Genomic DNA, 12,332 nt, shown 5'->3' with positions numbered 1-12,332 from the left:
TGTTTTTTTTTTTTTGGTTTTTCGAGACAGGGTTTCTCTGTGGCTTTGGAGCCTGTCCTGGAACTAACTCTGTAGACCAGGCTGGTCTCAAACTCACAGAGATCCGCCTGCCTCTGCCTCCCTGGGATTAAAGGCGTGCTCCACCACCGCCCGGCCTAAGTTTTATTTCTTATGTATGCAGTGAGTGCTTTCTCTGCATGTATGTCTGCATGACAAAAGAAGGTATCAGATCTTGTAATCGGAGACTGTTCATTCATTTCCAGCTACCCAGACCCAAATAATCACACAGAAACTATATTAATTACAACACTGTTTGGCCAATAGCTTAGGCATATTCCTAACTAGCTCTTACCTCTTAAATTAACCCATTTCTATTAATCTGTGTATCACCACAAGGCTGTAGCCTACCAGTAAGTTTCCAGTGTCTTTCTCCTTTGGCAGCTACATGGCTTCTCCCTGACTCTGCCTTCTCTCCCACACTCCAGCTCTATTCTGCCCTGCCATAGGCCAAAGTAGCTTGTTTATTAATAACCAATGGTAATACAACATATTCACAGCATACAGAGGGGAATCCCACATCAAGATCTCATTATAGATGGTTGTGAACCACAATGTGGGTGCTGGGAATTGAACTCAGGACCTCGGGAAGGATAGCCAGTGTTCTAACCTCTGAGCCATCTCTCCAGACCCTTGATATTTTAATTTTTATTCATGCATTTGTGTGTGTGTGTGCGCGTGTGTGATATCTGTGGGTGCCTGCAAAAATGGGTGTTGAATCCCCAAGAGCTGGGGTTCTAGAAGCTGAGCCATGGGATGTGTGTGCTGGGAATTGAACTCAGGACCTCGGGAAGGATAGCCAGTGTTCTAACCTCTGAGCCATCTCTCCAGACCCTTGATATTTTAATTTTTATTCATGCATTTGTGTGTGTGTGTGCGCGTGTGTGATATCTGTGGGTGCCTGCAAAAATGGGTGTTGAATCCCCAAGAGCTGGGGTTCTAGAAGCTGAGCCATGGGATGTGTGTGCTGGGAATTGAACTCAGGACCTCTGGAAGAGGAGGAAGCATTTTAGCCACATACTCCCTAGCCTTGGAACAGTTTCTTAACCATACTGACTACCAGCTTTCTTCCCTATAAAACAGTGTAATACTTGTTGTCCACGGGAGTTTTCAGGAGAGGCAGGAGGGACTCAGCAGTCTCTCACCAGCCCTTCACTCTGTTATCTGACGTCCTGATAAAGCCACGCCCAGCGTCACTATCAGTGTGAATTTCCTGCCTTCCTGGGCCCTTCTGTTTATTCTGGTGTGTAACCACTTGTCTATTTATGAAATAATCTGTCCTCACATCTGATAGCAACTGCTGGGGAACAGGAATCCTCTTATTTATTTCTGTAAGCTCCGTAACATCCCTGGTTTTGTGCCTAGGACTGCATTAAGTGTAGGTAGAATGCTGTGCGTTTGCTACTGAGAAGGAGTCAGAAGACAGACAGCATTACATCCTGTCCTGGAATCCACACACAGTGCTTACTCTGGCCACCTCCAGTTTTCTTACCCATATAAAGCAGATGTTAATTTAGAGAGAGAGGGAGAGAGAGAAAGAGTCATCATCATCTCACTGTGTAGCTCTGGCTGGCAGGAACTCACTGGGCAGACCAGGCTGACCTCAAAACTCACAGAAATCGGCCTGCCTTTGCCTCTCAGTTGCTGAGATTAAAAGCATGCACCACCATGTCCAATAACAATGACCCTATTAATGCCCATCTGCAAGGTTAGGGTAAAGCTGGGTACATGCATGGACTTCCATTAATTTTTTAAAAAAATCTTCGCATGGTTGCTTGCTGCCTCCTTGTGGATAAAGATAAAAACCTTTATGAAATCTGTGTGATGACCCAGCAGTCATATTGCTCAGCACTGAAAACAAACCAGGCCTCAAATGAGAATTTGGCCAAATAGATTGGACTACAGTGGAATAGATGTCTATAGCATAATGCCAAGAAGAAACTACTTATGGATGGCACCACATTTCATAACTATGAAAAGTGTGGACTAAATATTGATGTTGGCTGATGAAATTCAGTTGATTTTCACTTTTTGCCTCTTGCTCTTTCTAGTTTCTTGTTGTTGTTTTTTTGAGAAAGGGTCACACCCTGGCTGACCTTGACCTTGCTATGTAGCCCAGGTTGGTCTTAAGTTTGCAGCATTTCTGCCGCACTCCCTTTTTATAGCTATCTAGCTGGTGTATTAGTCAGGGTTCTCTAGAGGACACACACGTACGCTATGTATATATATACTACATATAGTATATATACCATATATATATAATGTATGATGTAATATGGCTTATAGGCTATGGTCCAGCTAGTTCAATGGCTCTCTACCAACAGAAAGTTTAATAATCCAGCAGTTTTTCAGTCCATGAGGCTGGATGACTCAGTTGGTCTTCAGTGTATACCAGAATCCCAAAGAAGTAGGCTCCAGTGCCAGTGAAGGAGTAGACTTGCCAGTGAGAGCGAGAGCAAGCAGACAAACAGAGCAAGCTTCCCTTTCCCATGTCTTTCATATAGGCTGCTAGCAGAAGCTGTGGCCCAGATTAAAGGTGGGTTTTCCCACTTCAAAAGATCTGGATTAAAACTGGGTCTTCCCACTTCAAATGATTTAATTAAGAAGAAATCCCTCACAGGGGTTCCCGACTGATTTAATTTAATTCCAGATGAAGTGAAGTTGGCAACCAAGAATAGTCATCACAAGCAGTTCCTTAGGATGTAAGCTATATATTAGGTGATATCATCGAACTGTTAATTTGCCTGCATAGAAAACTGCGCTGGGGGCTGGAAAGATGGCTCAGTGGCTAAGAGCATTGCCTGCTCTTCCAAAGGTCCTGAGTTCAATTGCCGGCAACCACATGGTGGCTCACAACCATCTGTAATGAGGTCTGGTGCCCTCTTCTGGCCTGCAGACATACACACAGACAGAACATTGTATACATAATAAATAAATAAATAAATAAATAAATAAATACTTAAAAAAAAAAAAAGAAAACTGTGCTGGATAGCTTAGTGGGGAAGGACACTTGCCGCTAAACCTGATAACCTGAGTTCAATTCTCAGGACACACATGGTGGAGGAAGATAATTGACTCCATGTAGCATATATAGTATAGTATGTAATATATCTATAAAATAAATAAATAAATGTAATAAAATATCTTTTTTAAAGATTTATTTATTATGTAAAGTGTTTTTGCCTGCATGTCTGCAGGCCAAAAGAGGGCACTAAATCTCATTGTAGATGATTGTGAGCCATGATGTGCTTGCTGGGAATTGAACTCAGGACCTTTGGAAGAGCAGTCAGTGATCTTAACCTCTGAGCCATCTCTCCAGTCCCCTAACACCTTTTTTTTTTTTTTTTTTTGAGACAGGATTTCTCTGTGTAGCTTTGGTACCTGTTCTGGAACTAGCTCTTGTAGGCCAGGCTGGCCTCAAACTCATAGAGATCTGCCTGCCTCTGCCTCCCAAGTGCTGGGATTAAAAGGGTGCGCCACCACCGCCTGACTCTAGAATATCTTTTTAAAATGTGCAACAATGTAGGGACTGGAGAGCTAGCTTGGTTCTAAAGAACATTTGCTACTGTAGAGGACCTAAGTTTGGTTTTCAGCACTCACACAGCAGCTCACAACCATCTGCACTCTAGTTCCCGGGGGTATCTGAAGCCTCTTCTGGCTCCTATGGGCACTGGGCATACACGTAGTACATTTACATGCACATAGGCAAACATCATCCACATAAACTAAAATAAGTCTAAAAACTGCTTTAAAGGTTTAAAGAATATGTAACAATATAAAGAACTCTTTAAAGAAGAGGAACTGTTGTGGGCTAGCAGGAGAATGCCCTTTCGTTTGGGGCACATGCTAAAGTACTTAGGGTCAGGTGAGATGGGAGTCATTAGTGTCATTCCCTCTTCCCCCAAACTCAACCCTCAGAAACTACAAATCTATGGATGTCTTTATGTTCTGGAAAGTTCATGTAAAGCATGTTTCCATTTAAGGTAATAAAACAATATGTATCCAACCTTTTATGACTGACTTCCTCCGTTTAGCATCCAAATGTCATAGAAACTTTGTTCTTTTTATTGCTGAATAGTATTCCATTGTTGGGGTGTGCCAGCTTTGGTTTACCGACCACTTAAATGCACTTTTGAGACTGTGAGGGGCTGGAGAGATGGCTAAGTGGTTCAGAGCACTGGCTGCTTTCCCAGGGGACCTGAGTTCAGTTCTTATTACCCACGTCTGGCAACTCACAACCATTTCTAACTCCAGCTCCAGAATATCCAGTACCCTATTCTGGCCTCTGCAGACTTCTCTACCCATGAGTACACACACACACACACACACACACGAAGAGAATGAATCTTTAAAAATGTTTAAATGCACTTGTGAGTTGTTTGTGCACTTGGCTATTCTGGCCAGTGTTGCTCTGGACACTCCAGGACAGGTTGTTTTTGTGGGACATGTGTGTGCTAGTTAGATTTTTGCCATGTGACAAATACTTCATAAAATCAAGTTCAAGGAAGAAAGACTGTTTTTGCTTGTCATTTCAGGGCTTTGATGCAAGGTCAGCTTGGTCTGTTGCTTTGGGCTTAAGGTGAGGCAGAGAATCAGGGCATCAGGAGAGTGTGGCCGTGGACACCTGATGGCAGCCAGGAGTGGAGACCAAGGAAAGAGCCCCCATCGACACTTCCTCCAGCTAGGTCTCCTGTTTTCCAGCGCTTCCCAACGGTGCCATTGTGAGTCCATCTACTAAGTCAGGGCCATTGACATCCCGTCACTTCTTAAAGGTCCGTCAGTCTGCAACTAAGTCCCCAGGTCATGAGTCCATGAGATCCTCTCACAATCAAGTTATAATAACGTCCCCACTTCTTTTAAGTATATGGTTCAGGGTGGACCTCTTCCTATGGTTATTTAATCAGTTGTGTGATTCTGGGCTTTTGTGTTTTGAGATACACCAGGTTTCTGCTCAAGTGAATCCAAAACAGAGAACCCTTATCCAATAAGGAGTCCACAGGTACAGTGGAAAAGTGCTTCTTCTGATGCTTTAAACTAAGTAGTTAGGTTGATTAGAACCTAGAGGTATTGAAAGTTTCCAATTCTGAATTAAAACAACAGATTCCCTTGCAGAAATGGTCCTACAGATTTGAGAGTTTTAAACTTCTAATCAGATAAAGGAAACCATGTATGGCTTTGGGAGAAATATATTGTTTCTGTGATAATTGAATTAGGGAAAATCTTGCCATGGGTGGAAAATTAATTGGTACCAATCTCTGTTCTCTTGATTCCCCTGGCTAACTACTTTGCTATCAGGAATGGCTGGGCCTTTAATTCTCATTCTGGTTGGATTAACAGTGACGCCCTGCATCTTTTTTTGTTTTGTTTTTCGAGATAGGGTTTCTCTGTGGCACTGGAGGAGGCCCTGCATCTTAAACTAAAACAGGATGAGTCTATGATTTGACTCATTCATTAAGACCAGCGGGGAATGCAACAGGGTCCCAGACACAACTACTCCATGATGGAAGTCCATTCAGGCTGTAAAACTCAGCAAATAGCCGGGCAGCGGTGGCACACGCCTTTAATCCCAGCACTTGGGAGGCAGAGGCAGGCGGATCTTTGTGAGTTCGAGACCAGCCTGGTCTACAAGAGCTAGTTCCAGGACAGGCTCCAAAACCACAGAGAAACCCTGTCTTGAAAAACCAAAAAAAAAAAAAAAAAAAAAAAAAACCCTCAGCACATAGACAGCACGACCTGCCAAAATGAAAACCAAAACCTAATTCATTAAAGTCCACAGTCCTGGGCAAGTCTCTAAGTGCACTAACCTTGCTTGTTAGCTTCTGTTGTTCCACTTCTGGCTGACTGTCAATGTTAACTGAAGTGTGTCAATCCAGAACATGTTTTTGTGCTTAAAAGCTCACCTGAGAAAGGCTCAGTGCTGCACTGGGATCCTGAATACCTAGTAGTTGCCAGCTGGCTAATAAAGACTTTCTCTGGACTTAAACCCATGTCTGAACAGTCTTCCCTAGTGAACACCCTACACAGCATTCCACCCCTAATTTTCACAGGGTTCCCTCCTGTTTGATTTCTCTTAATTGTATGCTTACAAAGGGATGTGCTTATGTGTTTAGTCAGTTGGCCATATGGTTACTGTATGTTTAATCTTACTATTGTTTTGAGACAGGGTCTCAAAGTAGGCCATGCACATTCCGTGGATTGTGATATATGTGTACTTAAATAAATCCATCATGATATTCTCGGAGTATTTTCAATGCTCTAAAAGACTTTGGCCATTTGCCCATTTTTATTTTTTTTTTATTATGTGCTCTGCCTGCATGTATGCCTGCACACCAGAAGAGGGCACCAGATCTCATTATAGATGGTTGTGAGCCACTATACGGATGCCGGGAATTAAACTCAGGACTTCTGGAAGAGCAGCCAGTGCCCTTAACTTCTGAGTCATTTCTCCAGGCTTCCATTTGACCATTTTATTTATTATGTATACACTATTCTATCTGTGTGTATGACTGCAGGCCAGAAGAGGGCACCAGATCCCATTACAGATGGTTGTGAGCCACCATGTGGTTGCTGGGAATTGAACTCAGGACCTTTGGAAGAGCAGGCAATGCTCTTAACCGCTGAGCCATCTCTCCTGTTTTTAAAGATTGATTTATTTACACGTTTTGCCTATATATATTCTGTGTGAGGGTGTCAGATCCCCTAGAACTGGAGTTACAGTCAGTTGTGAGCTACCAGGTGGGTGCTGGGAATTGAACTAGGGTCCTCCTTCAAAGCAGTCAGTGCTCTTAACCACTGAGCCATCTCTCCAGCCCGAGACTCTGTATTAAATGAAGTAGCAGTCAGAAGACTTGCCCAGTTATCTTGGTGTACCCTTCACATGTTCCTATAGTAACTGCATGTGGAAGCCCTACGCCATGCCTTTAATTGGCACATCCGTACACACGATTAATAAGTTAATCCACTTCTTTGCTATTTTTCACAGGCTCTGAAAGCTCCACTCCCTCACTGTTCACTGGCCTCTCCTTGCCTCACCCCAAACCAGTTCAGTTAGCCAGTCTCCACTCTTTACCAGTCCATCCCACCTTTCGGTGAGGATCAGAACAGGACCTCCCTGAAACAATGCTTAATGGATGGCCCACAGGTTGACTCAGGGAATAAGCAGGAATAAAGACAAGTTATACAGAAAAACCTCCAGCAAAGCAGTCAGGGAGCCAGTGTGCAGGACACCCTGCTGCCACTGGACACAGGAACCAGCCTGCACTGTTGTCTTCCCTGGCATTCAACACTGGATCCAAGGGTTGGCAACACAGACATCATTGTGCCTGCCAACTTGAAGCCGCTGCCACAGACACCAGAATGAAGTGTCCACTGTCCTTGTTCCTCTGTCATTAGTTTCAGATTCAAAATCCCAGATAAGTGCATCTGATTGGCAGAGCCTAAATCAAGGGCTTGTATCCCAGCTCGGAGAGCAGCAGTTCTCGCTGGTCTCTTCAGTTCAGGTTTGCGGGGCAAGGCCTCTCAAATAGGAGTGTTCAGGGCCTGCAAGGCCCTTACATTTATGCTGCTCTAGGCAGATGCTCCATGATGGGACACTCAGGTACAAGCTTGTTTTTTGACAGAACTGTTAGATTCTTCCCTATTACTGCATTAAAACACTGCCAAAGACTAGAGATGGCTCAGTGGGAAAGAACGCTCGCTGCTCTTGCAGAGGGTAAGAGTTGGGTTCTCAGCACCCACGTGTAACTCCAGCGCTAGAGGGATCCAACGCCAGTGTGGTTTGCTCACTGGGACATTACCACTAGCTGTTGGCAGGTCTGTTCTCAGCACAGGCCTCTCTAGCAGGCTGCTTGAAGTCCCTCAGCCATGATACTGGCTTCTACACACAAAGCCAGTGCCATAGCCTGTTCCAGGTACTGTAAAATGCCATTAACTGGGTGGCTTCTAATAGCAACAGGGCCCACTCCTTGGCTCACAGATGCTGTCTTCTTATTCATCCTCACATGGCAAAAGCCTTTCCTGAGGGCGGAATCCAGTCATCTCTCAATCACCTAACAAAGGCCCCTCCTTCCCACAGCATCATAGCAGAGGTAAGGAGTTTGTTGGACATAAGCGTACCTAGGGCAGAAAGCCATTCCAGAGACTGCAGTGTAAGCCAGATTACACTTTAAGACCTAACCTCAGTTCTCAGACTTTCCTTCTGCCAAACTGCTAGTCTCATAGGCCAAACCAGAAGATGATTCTCATGGGCTATCCTACAAACTGGCTGCTACATGAAATGTGGGTGTCTGTCCCAGGACAATTGAAGGCAGAAGGAGGAGTTATAGTACTCTACCAGTGTTCAAATGCCAGGGCCTCTTTGGGAAGAAAACACCAAGAAACTCGGGTTATGGGCCTATTTCTTTTTATAGTGAAGACAGGGCTTCACTATGTAGACTAGGCTGGCCTAGAACTTCCAGAGATCTACCTGCCTGTCTCCTGAGTGCTGGGATTAAAACTGTAGGTCTATCTGGCAGGTCGCTTGCTCAGCTTGTTGAGGCCCCAAGTCTGATCTCCAGCAACACACCCATGAAAATCCTCTATCACAAACCCACCCTCCTCATTCCACCACACGCAGTTCCAGAATAACAAATCCACTCAGAGACATGCAACAATTGTCTTTTATTAGGCACAGGATTTTAAATGATCTCTTCAATTTCTCCATACACAGGCAAAACTATGTGTGCCATTTAACATACTGGAGCTTGCCAACTGACTGACTACCTAGAGAAGGGAAAATCAGCCCCAACCTGCTTAGCCAGGAGGCCAATTCATCTGCCGACCCCCGAGAACATGGAGATGAATATGGTAGACAGACTGTCCCCCGTCTGCACCTTCATTCACCACCATCCGATAGCCCCGGTTCAGGCCCAGGTCCGCAGCACATTTCTTGCCAACAATCATTAAATGTCCTAGAAGCTAGAAAAGAATAAAGTTTCTTAAACACAGGAAATGTACACTTCTCTCCATTAAATAAGTCAGGCTGGGCATGATGACGCACACCTTTGATCACAATACTCAGGAGACAGAGGCAGGTGGATCTTTGTGAGTTCGAGGCCAGCCTGGTCTACAGAATAAGTTACAGGACAGGCACCAACCAAAGCTACAGAGAAACCCTGTCTCAAAACAAACAAACAAACCCACACACACAAAAACCAAAACCAAAAAAACCACCCCCCCAAACAACAACAACAATCAGTGACGTAAAATGTGTTAGAAATTACTTACACTTTCGTCGTCATCTTCGGCTACAGAAATCTGGGCTATATGCTTCTTGGGTATCACCAGGAAATGTGTTGGCGCTTGAGGAGAAATGTCATGAAATGCAAGACACTGCGGGAAAGAAACAGAAGCTGTAGTATATCCTCCACTAGACTAAAACATACTCTCTGACAAGTATGAAGGACTAACCAAATGGGAGGCACTGACTTAGATGCTAAGAAAACAGAAGTAAACGTAATGCACGGGGGCTCATATCCTTTTCATGACATTTTAGAATTTTAGGAGAAGACAGACTCTAAGCAGAGACATAACTATTAAAGGTCAGGCAAGTTATGAAAGTAAAGCGGGATGATGACCCCAAGAAGGACAACCAGTGACGCTGGGGCAGTGGCACTGAGTCTGTGACTTGATGAACATGGGTTTGAGTTAGCAGCCCCCACAGGCTCATATATGCGAATGCTTAGCCATCTGGGAGTGATCCCAGGTAACTCTCTCCGTGCTTCCCACCAGGATAATGGACCAAACCACTGAAACTGTAAGCAAGCTCCCAATTAAATGTTTTCTCTTGTAAGAGTTGCCTTGGTCATGGTGTCTCTTCACAGTAATAGAACAGTATTAAGGCAATGAATGAGCAAAATTTAGTCTATCAACCTTGCCAGGCCGATCTCATTCAAGGCCTCTGGTTCAAGTCACACTGTCCACAGTTCTTTATCTTCATCTTCAGGGCCTGCTATCCCCCCTGCAATGATCCTCTCTGTACTCTCTCTTTTTAAAAAAAGATTCCAAGGCCAGCTAGGGCCATTACACAGAGAAACCCTGTCTCAAACAAAACAAAACACAAACAAAAATCAAGGGAAAAAAATGTATTTATTTTCATGTAGATGAGGATTCTGCCTGCCTGCCTGTGTGGAAGTGCACCATGTTCATACCTTGCCCATGGAGGCCAGAAGAGGATGCTGGATCCCCTGGAACTGGAGTAGGACAGTTCTGAGCCACCTGATGTGGGTACTGGGAATCAAACCAATCTTAACCGTTGAATTTAAAATGCTATACATTGCCAGGTAGTGGTGGCACATGCCTTTAATCCCAGCACTTGGGAGGCAGAGGCAGCTAGATGTCAGTGAGTTCGAGGCCAGCCTGGTCTACAAAGTGAGTTCCAGGACAGCCAGGACTGTTACACAGAGAAACCCTGTCTCAAAAAACAAAAACAAACTACCAAAAAAATGTTATACATTCCTCAACCTGAAAACCTATAAATTCCTCCCTCCTGTTAGTAATGTCTTTCATTTTTTTGTGTATGTGCCTGTGTAACCTACACACATCCCTCCTGTATTGCTTTCCATCTTATTGAACTTTTTGTGACTAGGCTGGCTGGCTAGATGCAGGCAGCTCCATAACTTTGCCTGTCTCTGCCTCCGAACTGTGGAGTCACAGGTATATGCAGCTATGCCCAGCTTTTTTACACGGCTGCTGGGGATTTGAACTCGGGTTCTCATATTTTCAGAGCAAGCACTCTTATCCAGTGAACTATCTCCTCTGCCTCAATCTTTAGTATTTGTGAAACAAACCTGATTCCCCTCCTCCTCCCACCTTTTCCAGAGTCATGATTGTGTAATTTCCTGTTTTGTTTTTTCATTCTGCAGGTATTGGTTTTTTTTTTTTTTTTTTAAATCTCTTGCTCCCTTCCTAACAGAACCCAGCCATACTTATTTGGCTAGGGAGTACTTTTACTTGATCTATGCTAAAAAATGCTGTATCATTTAGAACGCTTCAGCCAGTTAGACTGAAGTTCAGTCATTGTTTCAAAGATCAGTGTATCAAAACAACTGCAAACTATGCTTGTTTGGTTTGGGTTTGTTTTTAAAAGATGGCGTCCCCATGTAGTCGACGTTGGGTTTGAACTGATTCTCTTGCCTCTACCTCCCCAACTGCAGGAATCACAGTTTACAGCTTTTTCTTTCTTTCAAGTGTTTTGCTTTGTTTTTGAGGCAGGCAGTTACCCTGTAATACAGGCTGGCCTGGAAGTCCTGGCTCAGCCTTCTGGATGCTGGGATTACACTAGCGTCTACAACAAATGCAATTTACATAAAACTTACCTCAAGGAACCGAATTAAATTTGGGGTAAATGTTTCGAGTTTCTGTGAACATTACCAGTAGCGTTAATGCGTCCTCATATTTTATATTTCTTAGAGGGGGAAAAAAAACAACCCTTTGAGCCCCACCATAAATGTTTTCCCGTTCAGGAGGGCGTGGTGGGCCGCCTACAATCCCAGCACTGGGAGGTGGAGGGGAAGGGCTCGGAGGTTCAATGGTTAGAGGTCAGCCCCAGTTGGTTACTCGCGAGTTCGGAGTCAGCCTGGGGTACTTGAAGCCGATTTATTAAAAACAAAACAAAAAGGCACAACAACAAAACTAAAGCAGTACTTTTAAAAGGTCGAGGGGCTGATTCCGCTCTCCAGGGGCAAAGTCTGCGGCGGGAACGGGGAGCGGAAGGCCCGCGAATCCCCGGTCACCTGGCAGTGCGGGGACCGCGGAGATTGCGCCGGGGGCACGATCGGGTTTCTCGCGGGCCAGATTGACACCGGCGAGGTGGGTGGCGGCCGCGGGTCCCGGTGGGCGTCACCCTACGGGTCGTCACCTCCCCGGGGCCACCGGCCGCACCTCCCCCGGGCCGCGACACGCGGCGGGCCGAGCGGGAGCGGCCGATAACGCGTAACCCGAGCGCAGGCACGCGCCGCAGGGCCACGCGGGCGCAGGGCCAGGCCAGCCGGGCCGCGCGTCGCCTCCGGCCCGCGGCTCCTCAGGGAACGCCGGCGTGTCTCCCGGCCGCAAGCCTACCCGGTCGTCCTCGAAGATGATCTTGGCGGGGATTTCTTTGCGGATGATCTTGCCGAAGATCGTGTCGCCGCCGGGCTGGGCCACTTGAGCCTTGGCAATCTCGTCAGCCATCGCAGCCGCTCGCTGTCCTTCCCGCGCCGCGGCCACGGTGGGGAAAGGAACCGCGGGAGCGCGCGGGG

General features: G+C 45.6%; 1 protein-coding gene across 1 annotated transcript; it reads right to left on the bottom strand.

Moving 5' to 3' along the window:
* Nucleotides 1–8,696: 8,696 nt before the first annotated feature.
* On the bottom strand, nucleotides 8,697–12,326 carry Hint1 (histidine triad nucleotide binding protein 1). The gene is made up of 3 exons (XM_050157753.1): nucleotides 12,154–12,326; nucleotides 9,322–9,426; nucleotides 8,697–9,012 (listed from the first exon to the last, which is right to left on the bottom strand). Exons 1-3 carry the CDS (start codon nucleotides 12,262–12,264, stop codon nucleotides 8,848–8,850), a joined length of 381 nt encoding a protein of 126 aa, XP_050013710.1. The 5' UTR covers nucleotides 12,265–12,326; the 3' UTR covers nucleotides 8,697–8,847.
* Nucleotides 12,327–12,332: the final 6 nt, after the last annotated feature.

The sequence above is a fragment of the Alexandromys fortis genome, unplaced genomic scaffold (assembly GCF_014885135.2).
Source record: "Alexandromys fortis isolate MF-2015 unplaced genomic scaffold, M_Fortis_MF-2015_v1.1 scaffold_103, whole genome shotgun sequence".
NCBI classification, from domain to species: domain Eukaryota; kingdom Metazoa; phylum Chordata; class Mammalia; order Rodentia; family Cricetidae; genus Alexandromys; species Alexandromys fortis.
Note: the sequence above shows the minus strand (reverse complement) of the source record. Positions and strands in the feature narration are given on the sequence as shown.

Bases quoted from the DNA above. Each gene is read 5' to 3' on its own strand.
- Hint1 (XM_050157753.1), bottom strand. From the start codon at position 12,264: ATGGCTGACGAGATTGCCAAGGCTCAAGTGGCCCAGCCCGGCGGCGAC. The intron at 9,427-12,153 runs GTAGGCTTGCGG...TCTTTCCCGCAG, and splicing joins TCATCTTCGAGGACGACCGG to TGTCTTGCATTTCATGACAT. The intron at 9,013-9,321 runs GTAAGTAATTTC...ATTCTTTTCTAG, and splicing joins CCGAAGATGACGACGAAAGT to CTTCTAGGACATTTAATGAT.